Here is an 18737-nt window from a genome sequence, read left to right on the forward strand (position 1 = left end):
GAGAAGAAAACTCCAGTTTTCTGACCCAGGAACCAGGTCGGTCATTTGGGCCTGGAACATCCAAGGCCCTCCCTCCATAAGCACTTTCCAGTCCTGTAAAGGCTAATTCAAGGTCAAGCGAGTCCCAGACCCTACCAGGTAAGATTCAAACTCACCCTGGGCTTGTTCCTGAGACTCTGTGGGAGGTGCAGGGGACAGCCACCAGCTAGCTTCCTGTCCACACAGTGCCGGCTACTCTGCCCCTCCCCCCCAAGACAAACTCCACACCAGGCGCCCCTCCAGCTGCCTCCGGGACTGCCCACCCATAGCCCCTCGGAGCCCTTTACAAGGGGGGCTGCAAAGTCATATCCTCCTGCCCCCGGATTATACACAACAGGAGCCCGAGGTCGAGGGCTCCTGTGCCTGCCCAAGGTCACTTCAGTAGAGGCCCGTGAGGCTCTGGCCGCGCGGCTCACACAAACTCCGCGCAAACCAAGTTGCTTCTGCCCGACACTTGAGCCGCCCCCACGCCTCCGCGGGTGGGGACCAGAGCCACAAAAGACCCAGGCGGTGGGCCGGTGGCACCCAGGCCTGCCTGAACAGGCAAATCCCGAGTCTGAGCTCACCAGGAACCTGCGGGCTGGTGGGATTTGGGGAGGGGCGGGGGAGAAGGCCGGGGATGGAGGAGAAGAGCGAATCCACGGGGGCCCGGGGGCAGGGGGGGTCCCACTCGGCCGGCGCACAGCCCTGGAGAGGAAGGACACCCCTCCCCGCCGGCCGCCCCCCAGGGGACCCCTGCCCGCCTCCCCTCCCCCAGTCACGCGGCCGCAGGCCGGGCCTGGCGACCCCCCCGCCTTCCGCCCCGGGCTCACCGCGTGCGCAGCGCCTGCCAGGCGGCGTCGATGTCGGCGTACAGGTTCTTCTCGGAGGGCTTGCCCGAGCTGACGCCGTAGCCCGAGTAGTCGTAGGAGAAGATGTTGCAGTTGATGCGCGAGCCGAGGCCGATGTAGAAGCTGCACATCTGGCCCAGGTCCACGGCGTTGCCGTGCGAGAAGAGCAGCGTGTAGCGGCTGGAGGGCGCGCAGCGCACGAACATGCAGCCGAGCCGGTTGTCCCGGGCGGTGCGCGAGAAGAAGACCTCGACGGCGTCCAGCTCGCGCTGCGAGTACTGCCAGTCGGCGCGCTCGCTCAGGTGCAGGCTGCACGCGCCGGGCCCCGCGCCCGCGCCCTCCTCGGGCTGCTGCGGCGCCGGCTGGGCCGCGGCGGCGGTGGCGGCGGTGGCCGTGGTGGCGGCGGCGGCGGCGGCGGGGGCCGGGGCGCCGGGGCCGCGCTGCTCGGGCGCCAGCACCGTGTAGGTGGGCTCGGGCGGCAGGAAGGCCAGCTTGGCGGCGATGCGGCTCGGGCAGGGCGGGCAGCAGAAGAGCCAGCACAGCTCGCCCAGCGAGAAGCCGTTCATCCTGGGGCCTGGCTCGGGCATCGGGGCGGCCGGGAGCCCCCCCGCCGGAGGCCGGGCGGGCGCGGGCGAGGACGCGGGCGGGCGAGCGCGGAGGGCGGCTGCGGCCCGCCCGGCCGGCGGCAGGAGGCGGGAGGCGGGGCGCGGAGGCCGGGAGGCGGGGCCGGGGCCCGGCGGGCGCGGCGCTCGGAGGCCGGGGCGGGTCAGCGGCGGCCCCGCGGCCGGGGCGAGGCGCGGGCGGCCGGGGCCCGCGCGCGGCACACAAAGCCGGCGGCGGCGGCCATGGCTCCAGCGCGCCGCCCCCGCCCCCGCGCGCCCGCCGCCGCCACTTCCGGGTTACCGCGCGCCGGCGCCCCCGCGGGGACTCGGCGCGGGGCCGGGCACCTGGGCGGGGCTCCCCGGCGCCCCCTCCCTCCGCGGGCGCGGGCACCTGCCGGGCCAGGGGAGCGCGCGCCCGTCCCGGGGACGCACGAGGCCCCAGAGGAGCCGCGTGTCCCCGGGACGCCCCTGCTCCCAGGTCTGCACACCCGCAGCTGGGCCGACCCCACGAGGGAGCGTGGAGGGGACACGGGCACCTGATCGGCCCGGGGAGCGCGCACCCGTCCCCGGGACGCACAAGGCACCAAAGGAGCCGCTTGTCCCAGGGACGCCCCTGCTCCCAGGTCTGCACACCCGCAGCTGGGCCGACCCCACGAGGGAGCGTGGAGGGGACGCGGGCACCTGATCGGCCCGGGGAGCGCGCACCCGTCCCCGGGACGCACAAGGCACCAGAGGAGCCGCGTGTCCCCGGGACGCCCCTGCCTCCTTCGGGGTCTGTACGGGGGCAGCTGGGCCGACCCCATAAGGGATGGTGCACGGGCCGAGCGCATCTTCCCTCGTCGCTCCTCTCTCCCTTCTCCAAATCCAAGTTCGATCGCGGATGGGGTTCTTGGGGATCGACGGAAGATCACATTAATGCGTGGAGGAGTGTGGACACACACCCAAATACTCGCTTTGGGGGTCTCCGCTTTCTGAACCGGCCCTTCCTCACGTCTCAGCACCGTCGGGGGCCGCTGCTTGAGGAACGGAACAGTCCGCTCGGGGGTCCCCGTTTCAGGAGGCCGTTTCTGCACACGGAGCAATCATGTTACCTTCCTCGGGGCGTGATTGGGCCTTTAGGGCATCCCTGTGTCCAGGAGTAGACACGGTCGCTCCTCCCAGTGTACGGTGCGAGGTTGTCCTCTCTGGTCCCGCGTGCTGCGCACTGTCTAGTGTCCAACACAGGGCTAGTTTCTCTAGACTTGTCTTGGGTCCAAGACTTTTAAGTAATCTCCATCATGAAAGATTTGTTATAATGACTTAAATCCACTGAAATCCTGGCATTCACCTTTAAATGACTTTTTTTTTTCCAAATATAACTCCCAGTGTCGGAAACCGAGCATATTCTGGTGCCTGTATCCCCGAGATTTCTATATTTCCTTTTTGCCTCCTGATTTGGCAACCGAACTCCCTTTCAGGAATTGACAGGAGATCCCCTTCCCAGTGAGAGACAAGGCAGCGGGCAGCATTGCCAGGCTGGGCCGCTTGTTCTAACAGACGACCTGAGAATGTTAACTTTTGCTGTGGCTTTTGAAGGAGTGTTTCTGAGCACCCTCATCTAGACGAATTTTCTCTTCAGATCCCAATAACCTCCAGGACCTGGCTTTAAGAGACCATTTCTTCACGGAAACAATCTCGGTCGTTTCGGAATGATTCAAAAACTTAGAGGAAACCTGGTTGGTAAATCTTGCAGACAAAGTATCTCTGAGTGTATTTTAAAGCGACTCACCCTTGGTGACGTTGTACCTAAAACCAGAATTTTAGCTTCACAGGATTGGGTTCCCTTCTTTAAAAAGGTTTATAACTCAGTACGCTTCTCTGTACTTTCCTTAGGTACGTACTTAGTTTCTTGTATTCAATTCTCGTGTATGTGTATATAATATATTTTGTGCTCACAACACCCAAGATTTTTTGTGCAACAGTTACAAAGATGAGTAAAACAATCCCTTCTCTCGAGTACCTTACAATCTAATTAGAACCTTGAGAGAAAAAAAAAAAAACCTTGCCTTTAAAGAAAAAAAATCAACTCCTCATAAAAGCTGAGGAGAGCTGGTCTGGGGAACCCAAAGGGAGCCAAGACCCAGTCCCCTGCCCTCAAGAAGCTTTAAGAATGCGTCCTCCTAAAGCAGCCAGGACCATCACCTGAATAATATTCCCAGTGGCTGAATGTGTGGGTTTGTTATTTAATTGGCCCTTTTCACGCCCAACTTTTCCTGAACTTTTCTTCTGTTTTAATCTGCCTTTCGTCGAGTCGCTCAAGATCTTACTCAGTCTATAAAAGGAAAACCGTGTCAACCGTGTAGGGGAGAATGATCATTTTTTATTGGTCATAAGCAAAGGAAACTCTTGCTTAAAAAGTGAATCTGGTTGTTCAAATGGACAATAAAAGAAATCTAAAATATATTGCCTGTTTTACTTTTAATTTAGGAGTGGGTGCCCTGTGAAGGCAAGGATCGTGCTTATTGTGGTCGCCACGGCTCCCCGCCTCCCATCCTATGCCTGGCAGAGAGAAAATGCTCCGTAAATATTAATTATCTCGATAAATTAAAGAACGAATGGGCAATATGATAAGTGCACCAAGAGACAAGTCGTGTTGGCGTGTGTGTTACTACGGTCAGAGCACAGGCTTTGAGCAAGATAAGAGCAATCTGTAGCCAACATCCATCCCAGTGTGTTTCTAGCCTGTGCCTGTCCTCTGGCTAAGGAGCTCTGGCATCCCTCCCCACCCCCACCCCAATCTGGCTAACTCACAGAGCTGGGGTTTTGTTCTGGGTGACAATGCTCCCAGTTCAGAGACACAGTCTTCCCCCTCCCCTGCTGTGAGAATGGCCCAGTTTCCGGCCAATAATCTCTAAGTGGAGAACTTTGTGGGGGAAGGACTGAACAGAGCCAGACTCATCTGGAATGCTTGCTTCTCGGCTTGCAGGAATTATTGGAGCCACAGCAGCCATCTTGTAGCCATGAGAGCGAATTTCGTAGCTGAAGATGGTGGACAGGAGGTGAGACTCTGAAGCTTCCAGGCAATGCTGAACAGCGACCCAGGCTGCCTTTGTCTAGACTTCTCGTTAGGTGAGAAAAAGAAACGCCTTTGTCATTGTAGTTGGATATTTTGTTACCTATCGCCTGATGTAGTGATTAGGAATCCGCTTCAGAAACTAAAAGCAAAAGATCTTACGTTGCTCTCATCTCCTATCTCAGTAAGGACAAAGAGCACTGTGTCGTTCAACAGTGAGCAGTTACGCTTAGATCCCGCTTATGTCCCAGAGAAAAATATTAAAGTATGATGAAATGTGGGATAGAGTTTGGAGGAGATATCTACTAAACCAACACATCCGAAATGTGGGGGGGGGGGGGGAGAAAGCTTATAATTTGGGGGAAAAATAACATAAATGACACTTTGAGGCTATTCCAGGGAACCTATGCTGTGTTCATTAGGGAAAGGGGCTTGCCGTTCAGTGGAGAGCTTTTGGAGGCAAAATATCTTTTCCCAGAACCCTTTTCAGCCTGAGGGCTCTTATCAAAAGTGTTGTAAATGAGGTCACTGGAATCCAGCTGGGGAGAGCTCATTGAGCCACGATTGCCCAGAAAGCAAACTGCAAGAGATAAGATTCAAAGAAAGAAAACACCGTCCATCCACAGATACGCGTTGTCCTGGTTCCATCTGTTGCCTGGGTGACTGTGTCTTCAAACCTGCCCTTGGTGTTGGTCCCACCTTTAGCCTACTCCAGGATCCCTAACAGGGTCCCCAGAGCCCCTGAAATAGATCACACTACGGGGCCTAGCTCAACTACCCAAGACAGGAGCTGAGTCCTTGGGGTTCCACCTGTAGAGCCAGCAAACATTGTGTCCTGCCCCATCAGAGAGCTTGAAACATCTGTGTCAGCTGGTTGGAATTCCAGTGATCCTAACTTCTAATCCCTTTTTAAAAATATGCAAAGATATCATAGACGACATTAAACAAATAGTCTTTTTTAAAGTAGAAAGTGGGACTGGCCTCTTATATGCGGAGATTGCAAATCTAATTTAAAAGTGATAATATCATGGCATTAATCTTAAGGGTGTTTTGTTTGTTTGTTTGTTTTTCAGAATTGTGGATAGCTACACATTAAAACAGTGTACCTGAATGATTAATCTGTGATGTTATTCCAGGGACTTGATAACAACAAATACTGAATATATACTTTAAAAAATAGTAATACCAAAAAAGAAAAGTAATACCTGCATAAGACCACCCAGAGAGAGAACAAAATGACTTAGCTGTTTATAAGTATTTACTGTATGATTAAGTTGATAGGTCAGTAGGGATATACTAATTCAATCATTGGTTAAATATTTGAAAAAAAAAAGATAAAATTCAATTCTGATGGATCAAAAACCTCAAGGATTTTTTTTTTAAGATTTTATTTATTTATTTGACAGAGAGATCACAAGTAGGCAGAGAAGCAGGTAGAGAGAGAGGAGGAAGCAGGCTCCCCGCTGAGCAGGGAGCCTGATGTGGGGCTCCATCCCAGGACCCTGAGATCATGACCTGAGCCGAAGGCGGAGGCTTAACCCACTGAACCACCCAGGCACCCCCTCAAGGATGTTTTTAATGACACCAAAGGACAAGTGGAAAATAGCAATGAAAATTTATGTATTTTGAGCATAATATCAAAGGCAGAAACCACAAAAGAAAAAAAAAAAGATCAGTGACTTGACTACGTAAGTTTTCAGTCTTCTAAACGCAGAAACATCTGCAGATGATGTGTTGTGGAAGACATGCTGTAAAAAAGTCCTCTGGGGAAGCGGAGAGGAGGGAGAAACACGTGCGGGGAAGCTGATGGGTGGGATTTGATAATTAAGGCATTTCAGTGATGAGTTGATGGGCACGTAAGGCTGTGATGTATTATTCTGTACTTTAGACAAAAGTTTGAGATTCTCCACACTAAAAAATACACACCCTCTAATCTCCAGAATTCTGAAGAACGAGGCAAAAATATTTGCTCTAAGTTCATTTAAAATAAAAGACCCTGGAGCGCCCAGGTGGCTTAGTCAGTTAAGCATCCGACTCTTGATCTCAGCTCAGGTCATGATCTCAAGGTCTGGAGTTCAAGCCCCACGCTGAGGGAGCCCTGCACTAGGCATGGAGGCTGTTTAAAAAAAAAAAAAAAAAAAAAAAAAAAAACCAACAGGGAAAAGGGGCAAAATGCATGGACAAGAATTTTATTACAGTGATCAGGGGCACCTGGGTGGCTCAGTGGGTTAAGCCGCTGCCTTTGGCTCAGGTCATGATCTTCGGGTCCTGGGATCGAGCCCCACAACAGGCTCTCTGCTCGGTGAGGAGCCTGCTTCCCTCCCTCCCTCTGCCTGCCTCTCTGCCTACTTGTGATCTCTCTCTCTCTGTCAAATAAATAAATAAAATCTTTAAAAAAAAAGAAGAAGAATTTTATTATAGTGATCATAGGTACTATATAAAAAAAGGATTGATCTCCTTAGTTTTTTAAATTTTATTTTATTTATTTATTTGAGAACGCATGCATGGGGAGGGGCAGAGAGAGAGTGAGAGAAGCAGACTCCCGCTGAGCAGGGAGCCCGATGTGGGGCTCAATCCCAGGACCCGGGGATCATGACCAGAGCCGAAGGCAGACGCTTAACCGACTGAGCCACTCAGGTGCCCCCAGATTTCTTAGTTTTTATTTTATTTATTTATTTTTTTTAAAGATTTTATTTATTTACTTGTCAGAGACAGAGGGAGAGAAAGCGAGCAAGCACAGGCAGACAAAGAGACAGGCAGAGGCAGAGGGAGAAGCAGGCTCCCTGCCAAGCAAGGAGCCCGATGCGGGACTCGATCCCAGGACCCTGGGATCATGACCCGAGCCAAAGGCAACTGCTTAACCAACTTAGCCACCCAGGCGTCCCAGATTTCTTAGTTTTTAAATAGCATATTTTAAATACATACGTTAACCTTCTTCAGTTGATCCAAACAAACTTTTGACGATGGTCAACGACCCCTAGAACCCTGTGGGACGTGATGTGGAAAAGCGAGCACTCTGATCTACAGCCTTCTGGCCGGCGTGTTCACGGACAGGCTTTCTGGAAGGAAACTTGACAATACGTACAGGAGGACTTGAAAGCATACCACATCTATAGTCAAGAAATTCTGCTTGGAATGTAGCCTAAGGAAATAACATGTTTTGAACACAGATTTTTAAATAGTAGGATGTTTATGACAGCCTGGTTTATAATAGCAAAGAAAAAAAAATGGACGGCATCAAAGCCTGAAGTAAGTGATAGCACGTTCGGACGAGGGACCGACGTCTGTCGGTAGAACAGAAATTGAGGGACCGCGTTTAGTATTGTAGGAAAACATCTGTAATGATCTGGATAAACACGGAGCACAAAATAGGTACAACCCCGTGTAAATATACTTTAGAAGTTTAAGCTTGGGGCGGGGGGCGGGTGGAATCTCTCCCTGGCCAGTAAGATTACAGAGTGGTTTTTTTTTTAATTTGGTCGGTTGTTCATTTCTGGTGTGTACATGCTGTAAGTTCTAGGCATGTCCTATTTTTATAATTAGGAAGGGATAATAAAGGTCATTTTAAGCCAAACAGGAGAAAGGAAGAGGAAAGAACGTGCTCTAGAGTAATGAAGATGTTCTAGTTATTCCAAGGTCCTTCAGAAGTTAAATCCCAAAGACTGAGTAAACGTTCCAGTCCTATGGAAATAAGATGCTGTTGTGACGGCTGAGGTCAGCGGAGCTTGGCTAAGACCTACTACGCGCCAGGAATGTGTGGTTCCTGCTGCAAATGCAAAGAGAGACGAGATCCCAGAGGACCTGTTCTTCTTCTCTCTGCTTTGGAGTCTGCATTATCTGATCGTAGGACCTTTCTCGGGGCTGGTACGTGTGCCCAGCCCAGGAATGCGCTTCCTGTCTGCGGTGTTTCTCTGCACTGGCTTCCTCCGTCCCTCTCCACCCTTCTCTGACTTCCTTTCCCGGATGATGAAGCTGGGTCTCTGTGACCGTGACCGCAATTTGGAGGAAGAGCCCGGACTCCCAGGGCTCCGTTGGCCCATGTCTCCTGATCTCTTCCTGCTGCTCCACGGAACTGCTCACAAACGCTGTCCTCCGCTGCCCCTTGTCTGCACCTGGCACTCTGTCGTGGCTGGAGGGTGAACTTCCTTCCCCGCCTGCAAGTGCCTCCTCTTCTGCCCCCTTTCCCTCCGTCCTGCTGAACCTCATCCACATTCTCTGGTTGCCCCCCCTCCCTCCATCAGACGGCCCAGGATGGCCTACTGGACGGTAGCTCGTGTCTGTCACATTCTCGTTGGCAGCTTCTCACGCGTCCTCCACCACCGTTGTTGTCCCTCTGCCGCGCCCACTTTGCTGGGTCCCTTCCCTGCTTAGACCAAAGGTTCCATAAAACATTATCGAGCACCCGCTCAACGCAGGAAAGAGCTGGGATATCCAGATCTCGTCCTTCTTTAAAAACTGCTTTTCTGGGGTTGAGTGTAGTCGAGTGGGAGATAGCTTGGTTCAGTGCAGTAGCCCAGGGTAGAGCGTGGAACGGACCGGATTAGTGTCCAGACGTTACCACCTTGGGCAGATTACTTCGCTGACCTCTAGTTACCCCATCCGTAGAAGGAAGTGACCGTACCTCTTAGGAAAGACGTGCCTTGTAAACTGATAAAAGCTCAAAGGTCAGGAAGGCAAACACTTGTGCAGGCTTGAACTCCAGCCCCTCAGTAACAGCTCACTGCACCCTCCCCCACCCCAGTCCTGGGCTTCATGACTGGTAAGTCTTGTGACTTTACACCCTTTGTGTGGATGTATTGAAACTACCTTCCGTCAAAATGACCCTGGTTTTCAGTCCCCAGAGTGGGGAACCCAGATGCCGAGCCCCTCTCGGCCGCCCGTCATCCGCACGTTCTTGATCTGATCCACGGGCTCCGGCTTCCCAGCCCAGAGACGGATTCTGCCCCTCCTCTCCCTCGAACTCAGGTTCTCCTGCGTGTGCTCCGAGGAGCAGAACACCGTAGACGTGATTCTGCCAGACTTCCCACGCTGGGTTCCAAGAAGCCTCCCAGCTTCTGTCGGACCCTCACGGTCTGTTTCCTTTGGGGAAAGCCGGCTGCCGTGCTGGAAGGAAACGCACGTTATCCGCAGGGAGAGAGACATCAGAGCACCCCCAGCCCCTGCCACCGCGCGGGCCGGGTGGCGGACACGCTCAGTGGGAGAGAAGGTGGCGGCCCCCGCTGTCCGCGGACTCCGCCTTGGGAAGGTCCGCCCTTGGGAACCACCCAGCTAAGCCGCCAGTCCGTAAGAACGAGGCGAGATGAGAAATCATCTTGGCCCCCAAGCTTTGGAGCAGTTTGCCATGTACACTAGATAACGGGGGCGAGAATATTTTTCATCACGACACAGAAAATCGTCTTTATTAGAACCCGTGGGGAGAAGTTTTGCTTTGAAGCTGGATGCCAAAAGACCTGAGGGACGAGTCGCCCCCTGCCATCCGCTCTCTTCCAGCCACACTGTCTCACGGTCCAGATTCCATCCTTTCATGTTGGCTGGACCAGAAAGCTCGGAGCCATCGGCCGCCCTATTCGAAGATGTCATGCAGGTGACATTTTTCAAGTATGGTTTCTTCTGTTTTCTGTTCTTTGGCCTCTCTGTTTTCTTGTTTCCCTTTATTTTTAAACCCCTGCTTTTATGCTGACTTAAAATTTCCATACCCCTGTAAGCTTTCTGAAATCATTTCTGTAAAAAGGTAGGGAGTAATCCACTTAAATAAATAGAGTATTTTCCAGGAACTGCACAGAACTTCCAAAGAGGTCACAAAGTTGAACGAGGCTGAGATTCTTACAGAAATGTCTCTTGCGGATGTTATATAACCCTCATGATAACCATGACAGGAGAAATGTAGAAAGTGCTCCAAGAATACAGAATAATTCGCTCCCGTGTGGGGTTGGCGGTAGACAGCTGCTCTGAGCTGGGCTTGGAAGGAACGAGAGGTCATTCTAAGCAGACTACAGTACAAAGAATAGGTATTTTCTCGTCAAAAGACACATCCCCCCACTACTGCCACTGACCGTCCCCTCCAGGATTATTCTAGAAACTTCTCACACTATCAGGTTTCATCTCTACCATGCCCTCGAGTCTTTCCTTTAGCCGACAAAGATTTCTAAGTTTCCCCACCTTGTAAACAAACAAACAAACCAACCCTCACCTTCCCGGCACCCTCCTGGCCCTCAGGCTTCTGTGCCTGTGTCCCTTCACCGCCAGGCTTTTGGAAAGAGCGGTCCACACGCACGACCTCCACTTCGTCCATGGCCCGGTGGTTCTCAGACCTGACGACCCGTTAAAACTCTGAGTATTTCTTTAAACTTCCAGAGCCCAGGGCACCCCCCCAGAGCAATAATCACAATCTCTGGGAGTAGGACCCAGGAGTTCGTGGGTGAAACTCCCCCAGGAAATTCCAGTTTCGGTAGGGAGTCCCTGCCACGGCCTCTGGCCCCCGCTTTCCTCCAAGGCCACCGGTCACGTGACTCTCCCCTGGCTAAATCCCATGCCACGGTCTTACTCCTGACCCTGCCTTGTTCCCGAAGCATTGGAAGTAATTGGCCACCAGCCAAGTACGAAGTCTGAGCGTTCAAAGCCTTCCCCGCCGTGGCCTCTCACCAAACCCGAGCGTGGTGCTGCTCAGATACACGGGTTTGGTGGGACGGAAGAGAAAGCACTGGGGCAGGACTCGGAGCCCAGAGGCGATGCCCGTTCTGTAACCTGGAATGTGCCCTGGGAAGGTGGGCCCGGCCTCCGACCACAGGGCGGCATCCCGGGAGGCAGGCAGAACGCGTCTGTTCACTCAGCACCCATGCTGTTCCCGGTCCGTGCAGGCGTGGGGGAAGCGCTGGTGCAGGCAAACAGGACAGGCTGGGGGCGCCCGGGGCGTGCTCACGCTCCACCCCGGGGAAGGGCTCCGCAGACAGAGTCCCTCCGGAGCCAAAGACAGGGTCCAGAGCGTGTAGGGACAGGCTGTGACAATGGCAGGCAGGACGCCGGCCAGATTCCGGGGGAGAGAATCCCCACCCGTGGAGCCCCACCCCGGTGCCAGGCAGTAAATGGGACATTGTCTGCTCGGCGTCCCCAGGAAGCAGACTGCGTCTCTGAGCCAGAGATAAGCCTGTAGGAGGTGGACCGGGCAGTGCTCCTGGCACCGGCCCGTGAAGGGGAGGGAGACGGGAATGGACAGATGGTGGGTGAGGTGGACGCCAGGAAGGGCGCTCTGCCTGCGCGGGGATCTCCGAACCGGGGGTTTGAACAACTTCTCAGTAGGCACACGGCAGGCGTCTCAGAGAAGAAATCCGACTCTGGTTCGGATTCGCCCCTTGCTCTTGCATTCTCTGTCCTGGACACGGAGGGATCTCACCTCCAAGGATGTGAAAACTGGCTTTGGGGGACAAAACAACTTTAGACATCCCAGTGGTTTGCGGCTTTCCAAAGGGGCCCACAACATGATAAACGTGTGCTTGTGCTATTAAAGTTTCCTGGGTGCAATAATCAGAGGGAAAAATGTCTAAAAAGATTTGGGGAGGGGGACAACAACGGCACAAAGGTTGGGAAGCAGCTCTGGGGGCGCGCGGGTGGGGTTCAGAGGTATAACAGAAAACGAGATCATCCGTATTGGGGCGGAGTTGTGGAAGAATTAGAGAATGGCCGGGCCAGGCAGTGGGCAGCCGTCAGGGACTTTCCATCAGAGAAGTAGCCTGTGTTTTAGAAGTGTTCCAGGAGCCGCAGCGGGAAGGAGGGGTCGGACAGGGACGAGGAAGGCCATTGCCACAGAAACGACAGGAGGTACGAGAGTCAGAGCCGCCGTTGACCTAACCTTAAGTCCGTGATGATTAGATCTGGAGATTCTTAACTAATTAATTCTTCCAAGGCTCTCTTTCCGAGTCAGGTCACGTTCTGAGGTTCTGAGTGATCATGAATTCCGGTGGAACTCTGCCTCGCTCACACCCGGGGGTCGGATGTGGTTTCGAACCACCGATGGTGAGCGGTAGAGAGACGCAGCACTCTGTTTTGTGTTTGGGGGAAGGGGGCTTCTTTTCTGAGGCGGAGGAGACTTGGTCTTTCTGCAGGCAGGGAGGTGGGACACAGGAAACACGGAAGATACCGGAGGGGAGGCTGACAGAGCGAGAGGAGAGGCAGGACAGGAGAGAATCAACAGCACGAAGAGAGGACCAGCTTTGACCGGAGACCCCAGGACGCCCGCAAGGTCGGATGTAAATGAGAGCGGGAAGGTGAAGACTGGAAGGGGGCGAGTGGGGAAGCTGGAGGGTTCTCCAGCGGGTTCTCGAGCCGCACGCGTGGTTCTCTGCCTGGAGGACAAGCAGGGGACAAGGCTGGAAGGGCTGACACGGATTGCTGAGGCCCGGAGCATCGCCCTGGAGTGTGACAGTGTGTGACCGCGGGCTGAGCAGCCGTGAGGACCCGGCTGAGGCTCCAGCAAGCCAGTCCTCGAGACGGAACCTGGCTGAGTCATGACGTTGACCGAACCAGCCTGCCGAGCTTGATCAAACCCCGAGCTTCACGAGGACATCTCGGGACAGGTTCTTCATCTTTGAAATTACTCATCTAATTTAAAAAAGCAAAACCTAGGCATCACGTCCACCAGAAGGGGAAAAACAAAAACAAAAACAGGGCATGATTTAACATTAGGTTGGTTCCATAGTCCGTGCCCGAAAACATTTCTAACAGATCCAGCCCCGCATGCAAGTAATTGCCGGATCGGCAGACCTGGGGATGCGATGGACGCGTTGCAATGGAAAAAGGAAATCTCGGGAGATTTGAGACGGGCAGTTGTGCTCTCTAGGCGGATAGGGAAGGGTGGGGGGTGTCCCTTCCCTACAGATCCTGCCATAGATTCGGGGGACAGCTGGGCGGAGAACATCTTGTATGCACACGCCGTTGAACTGCACATGACTCCAAGAGCTGCTGGAACCCCACCAGTACCTCCGTGGGGCTGCTGCCGGGCAGAGTGGTCACCGTATCCGTTCATGAACACAGGTCTGTCCGACTCTCTGCAGTCACGGTCCGTGCTCAGTCTTGGGGGGGGGGGATCCGCAGGGGGTAGGATGGGGGGATCCTACATTCTTGTTTCAGTCGCAGCAACCCTCCCTTCCCTGCCCCGAGCTCCACTGTCCAGTCGGGAGATGTGGGAGGCGCAGGACGAACCGGAGAGCTCTTAGACCCAGGAGACGAAGGACCAAAGACACCAGAGCTAGCTCAGCCTAAAGGAGAGGGGAAGCCTTGGGACTGCTCTTGGCTTGATGTGCTGGTGGGTGCCATGACTGCAGGTTCCAGATGTTCCAGTGCTCTGGTTGGGCAAGTCCAGTCCTCAGAACTTTGAGCTAAGAAAGTAGTTTCTGCCATGAGGCTAGAGTCTCAGTGTCCCATTAGCCCACACAACCTTGCCCAACAGACCTTTGCCTTGATCCAAGTGCTTAACCTCCACAAAGTTGCCCAGGTGACCTGGGAATGCAACTCACAGGTGCTGTCCTTAGAGCACTGGTCCATGCTCTGTTTCTCCATCCGGAAGAGCCAGAGAACAGGAACATCTGGTATCCCAAGTATGTTGAAAGATTTAGATGTAGGCAACCCACATGCAGTAGGATTAAAGAGCGCTGCAAGAATGTCAAATGCTATAAATACGGATAATATAATGATAACCGAGAAGCAGCGTGGTTAATTGGAGCCAGTCCCCAGAGCTCTCCTGTAATTATGGGATGCTTGTGTCAGATCTGCCCCGAAGCCTGGCAGAGACCTCGTGTGCAAACAGGCAGGTCACGTAATTTGCATCTCGTGAATATCTGAGATACAGCGTAAACCCAGGGGACAGCGAGATGCATTCCTCCGAGTTCTGACAAGTCAAGAGGATTTCTTGACCCGAGCGCTGTTTGTCTGTCTGTCTTTATAGCGTGTGACCTCAGGCACAGACCAGCAGTTCTGAGATGGGGCACTCCACAAACCCACCTGAGTGGGAGCACCCAGGAAAAGGTGCCCTTCAGCCTGGATCAAGGCAAAAGAAATAGGAAACCTCAGGGATGAGGGAAATACACTTTTAAGGTCGACAATTCCTAAATCCGTCATCAGGACTTCAGTGTTTACAATAACATTACCTTCTGCAGATGTGTTCCTACACCCTCCGCTTCTGCATTCAGATCTTGATGGGTTCCCATGTCCCCCAAGAAGGCGATGACGTTCTCGATTTGGCAGACTGGAACCGAACCCGTGTAGATCTATTTATTTAAAAAAGGAAACGTTGTTGAGGAGTGAGTCTGGGCAGGACGGGTGTCAACATGCGTACCCACACCACAGTGTACCACAGACCGAGGTGCACACGGGATTTCACTGTGGGACGTCCCGCCGGACGACCTCAGCTTCTGGGTCTGGAACACCAGCATCCTCTCTCCCCGCATCCTCTGTTTGCTTCCCGAGGGATCCCAGGCCTCTTCTACTCCACCCGTCCGCATCTGAGCTCGGGTTCCTTTCTGACCCCCACTCCACAACGCCAGAACCTCCTCCCATGTTCCCACTGGCTGTCCAGAAGCCAGAGCCCGAAGCTTTGGTTTTATCTCAGATGTCTTCCTTTCCTTCCTTTATTTCCGGTTCGTGTGGGTTTTGCCTGCTCCGGTTTCTGTCGTTGACTCCATCCCCACCTTAATCCACATCGTGATCCTTTCTTGCCTAGATTTCTGTCTTGGTTTCTAGGCTCTGGAATCTCCATTCTTACTGCCCATTAAATTTGACCACGACGTCCCCTGCTTCAGTTACAGAATATAAAATTCTTCCACTGTGTCCTTCGATACCAGATAAGGTCTAAATTCCTTTATGTGGCCTCGGAGCCCCTCTTATCTCCCCAGCTTCATCACTGACCACTCCCTAGCTCACAAGAGCCTCCTCTCAACCCTTCCTACACTCTCCCCACGAGACCGTCGGCTCCGTGAGGCAGGAATCGTGTCTGTCTCAAACACCGCCCCATCCCCAGGACCTGGTGCGTTGCCCTCAATCCACAGCGTGCTCTATGTGCCTGGAGCCCTATTTCACTTTCCCTTCTAAATGATCGTTTAAAAAAAAAAAAAAAGTTTTCCCTTTTCAATCCCTGTACTCCTGCCTTGAGTTCTTGTTACACAAAGTCACCTGATCTTTGTGACCCTCTATCGCGACCTCAAATCACATTGCTGCTGGAGAAGTGTGCGTTGCCGTGTCGGCAGCCTGGGCCACACCCATCCTTTGCGACCCTCTTACAAATCCCTTTCCTGGGCACACGCGGAGGCTCCTGCTGTGTAAGTCCCACCTTCCCTCCACAGCAACTGGCTTCCCAGGTCTGTCTGGGCGTCCGTCTCCCTCTTCTTCTAAATCCAGTCTGAAGCCCTGCCGATCAGGTCACACTGCCTCCAGGACACCAGCATCCGTCCCAACACTCCCAGCGGGTGTTCCTTCCTTCGTCGAGGGGCAGAGGCCTGTTTCAAAGAATGCTGCTGTTGGACCCGGTTGCCGTGTTATTTAGAGACCCCGACAGTCAGAATTTCTTCTTTATGGCTACCAAGTTACTCTGGCTCTAATTTCAGACTGTCAGTCGCAGAAGGGAGAGCTTCACACGTCCCCCTACCTGATCCCCACCTTCACCCCCAAACTAAGGGTAGAGACCCCTGAAGGGACAGGTCCCTCCCTTCACTGCACCTGGCCTTGGAGCCTGATTCTTACTTGTTTACAGAAGAGCCCGATCACAGGGGACTTAGAAATTCTGCTTTGTTTTTGAACATCTAATGACATGAGGTTTATTTTGTTATTTAATATAATCTCTATTAAAGGAATCACTAATCTATCATGCTTGAAGACAGACATTATTTGGAATATAACGTGAAAAATCCCCTGCTACTTGTTATGTCAAATAAGGAGAAAAGACAGATTTTTAAAAAATCAGATCAGTGCCCTCTAGTTCCATCCACGTCATTGCAAATGGCCAGATTTCATTTTTGATGGCTGCATAGTATTCCTGTGTGTGTGTGTGTGTGTGTGTGTGTGTGTGCACCACATCTTCTTTATCCATTCACCATTAGTGGACATCTGGAGAGTATTAGGCTAAGCAAAATAAGTCAATCAGAAAAACACAACTATCATATGATCTCACTGATATGTGGAATTTAAAAAACAAAACAGAGGATCTTAGGGGAAGAGAAGAAAAAATAAAATAAGACACAACCAGAGCCAGAGACAAACCATAAGAGACTCTTAACTCCAGGAAACACACCGAGGGTTGCTTGTTAGGGGAGGGTGTAAAGGGATGGGGTAATTGGGTGTCGGGCATTAACGAGCACCTGAGGTAACAAGCCTTGGGTCTTATATAAGACTAATGAATCACAGGCCTGTACCTCTGAAAACAATAACACATTCTATGTTAATTTTTTTAAAGAGGAAGAAAAAAAGTCAAGGCACATTTTGTTTTAAAAAACGGGAGGGGGGGGTGCCTGGGTGGCTCAGTGGGTTAAAGCCTCTGCCTTCGGCCCAGGTCATGATCCCAGGACCCTGGGATCGAGCCCTGCATCGGGCTCTCTGCTCAGTGCAGAGCCTGCTTCTCTCTCTCTCTCTCTCTCTCTCTGCCTGCCTCTCTGCTACTTGTGTTCTCTGTCAAATAAATAAAATATTTAAAAAACCAGTCAACATGGGGCACCTGGGTAGCTCAGTGGGTTAAGCCTCTGCCTTCGGCTCAGGTCATGATCCCAGGGACCTAGATCGAGCCCCGCACTGGGCTCTGCTCAGCAGGAAGCCTGCTTCCCCCTCTTCTCTCTCTCTGCCTCTCTGCCTACTTGTGATCGCTGTCAAATAAATAAAATCTTTAAAAAAAAAAAAGCAATCAACAAACTCTGAGAATGTAGAGCAGAAAATCTGGTCAGATTTGCTTTGGACGCCACAGCCTTCGGCAAGGAAGGGACGGAGGGGACGGTGAGAGGAAGAGGGTGTGACGGGCGGGGACGGGTGTCCAGGTGGTTCTGTCCTTCGTCTCCCTGCTCTTACCTGCCTCAGTCTTGGATTAATGTGAGCCCCGCCCCTGGGTTCTTCATCGGGGACCGCCACGCGGTGCGATGGAAAACCGGACCACGTTCCGCAACACCAAGTCTGCCCTCGGCACCACCCTCCGTATTCCCACGCCTTGTTCACGTCCCTTCCCGAACCGCCCGCACCTGAGTGTGGCGAGCGACTCCAGAGCCGCAGATGCGGGGAGACGGAGACAGTTGGCCCATGCTCCGAGGCTTCCAGACTCAACCCCGGCCTCCTGAGGGTTCTTGAGAGAGTGCTCGACACGGAGCCGAGGCACAGCAGAGCTGCTGTCTGAAGTCGGGGAGTGCTTCGGGAGCCCGTGAGGAGTAGCGCTCGGGCGGGCTGGCCGGAGCCGCGGAGAGCAGCGCTCAAGGGTCGGCCAGGGAATGACCCTGCGAGAGCTCTCCACAAACGGAGTGGCTTGTGTCAGGGGACGGTTCCCTCTCACGGGAGCCGATGGTATCAGTCTTACCTTCAGCAGGTGGCAGGACTAGAGCTCGGGGGCCCTCGTGATCAGGAGAGCACATTCTGTACTGCAACCTTCCCCGGCAGTAAGAGATTCACTCGCGGGACGCCGGCGGGGCTCGGTCGGTTGGGTCCCTGCCCTCTGCTCAGGTCATGATCCCGGGGTCCTGGGATCGAGTACCGCTTCGGGCTTTCTGCTCAGAGGGGAAGCTACTTGCCCCTTTCCCACTCCCCCTGCTTGTGTTCCCTCTCTCACTGTGTCTCTGTCAAATAAATTTAAAAAAAGAGAGAGAGAGAGTCACTCGGCACGTACAAGGGATACGCTCCTCGTAACTGAGAGTGGGGGTAGGCGGATACAAACGTGAAAAGGTCACTGCCGTGGGATGTTGGAAATGCCACACTTGGAGGGTCGGCGAGACAGCCGCTGGGAGGCTGCGCACGGCTCGAGAAGTCAGAGAAGGTTTTCTATCGAAGAGATGCGTTTCCAGCTCAGTCTTCTCGAATCTGGCCGGCGTGATCGTAAAGAAGAGGGGCATGCGGGGAAGGGCAGAAGCGAACGTAGGCGCGTGTGCGTACGTGCAACGGTGCAAGTGGCAAGAGGCTCTAAAGGCTCTAAGAGCAGATTGGAAGTGGCCGTGGTGCCTCACGGTGGCTGGGCAACATCGGAGCCCCGAACCCAGTCAGTAC

At 53.4% G+C, this 18737-nt stretch overlaps 1 protein-coding gene and 2 long non-coding RNA genes across 3 annotated transcripts in view; 1 reads left to right on the forward strand and 2 right to left on the reverse strand.

The window, feature by feature from the left end:
* Positions 1-1502, reverse strand: part of ABHD17C (abhydrolase domain containing 17C, depalmitoylase) — a 43781-nt gene extending 42279 nt beyond the window's left edge. Inside the window, exon 1 of the mRNA XM_044232106.1 lies at positions 852-1502. Within this exon, the coding sequence (XP_044088041.1) occupies positions 852-1456 (605 nt within the window). The 5' untranslated portion in view covers positions 1457-1502. The remainder of the gene's footprint in view (positions 1-851) is intronic.
* On the forward strand, positions 22-5905 carry LOC122894381. Its single transcript, XR_006381784.1, has 3 exons — positions 22-138; positions 4437-4579; positions 5597-5905. It is a non-coding gene; the product is annotated as an uncharacterized LOC122894381 (long non-coding RNA).
* Positions 5906-10361: 4456 nt separating this feature from the next.
* On the reverse strand, positions 10362-18247 carry LOC122894380. The gene is made up of 4 exons (XR_006381783.1): positions 18058-18247; positions 15841-16006; positions 14663-14782; positions 10362-14552 (listed from the first exon to the last, which is right to left on the reverse strand). It is a non-coding gene; the product is annotated as an uncharacterized LOC122894380 (long non-coding RNA).
* Positions 18248-18737: the final 490 nt, after the last annotated feature.

This window comes from Neovison vison, chromosome 13 (genome assembly GCF_020171115.1).
Source record: "Neovison vison isolate M4711 chromosome 13, ASM_NN_V1, whole genome shotgun sequence".
Lineage (NCBI taxonomy): Eukaryota > Metazoa > Chordata > Mammalia > Carnivora > Mustelidae > Neogale > Neogale vison.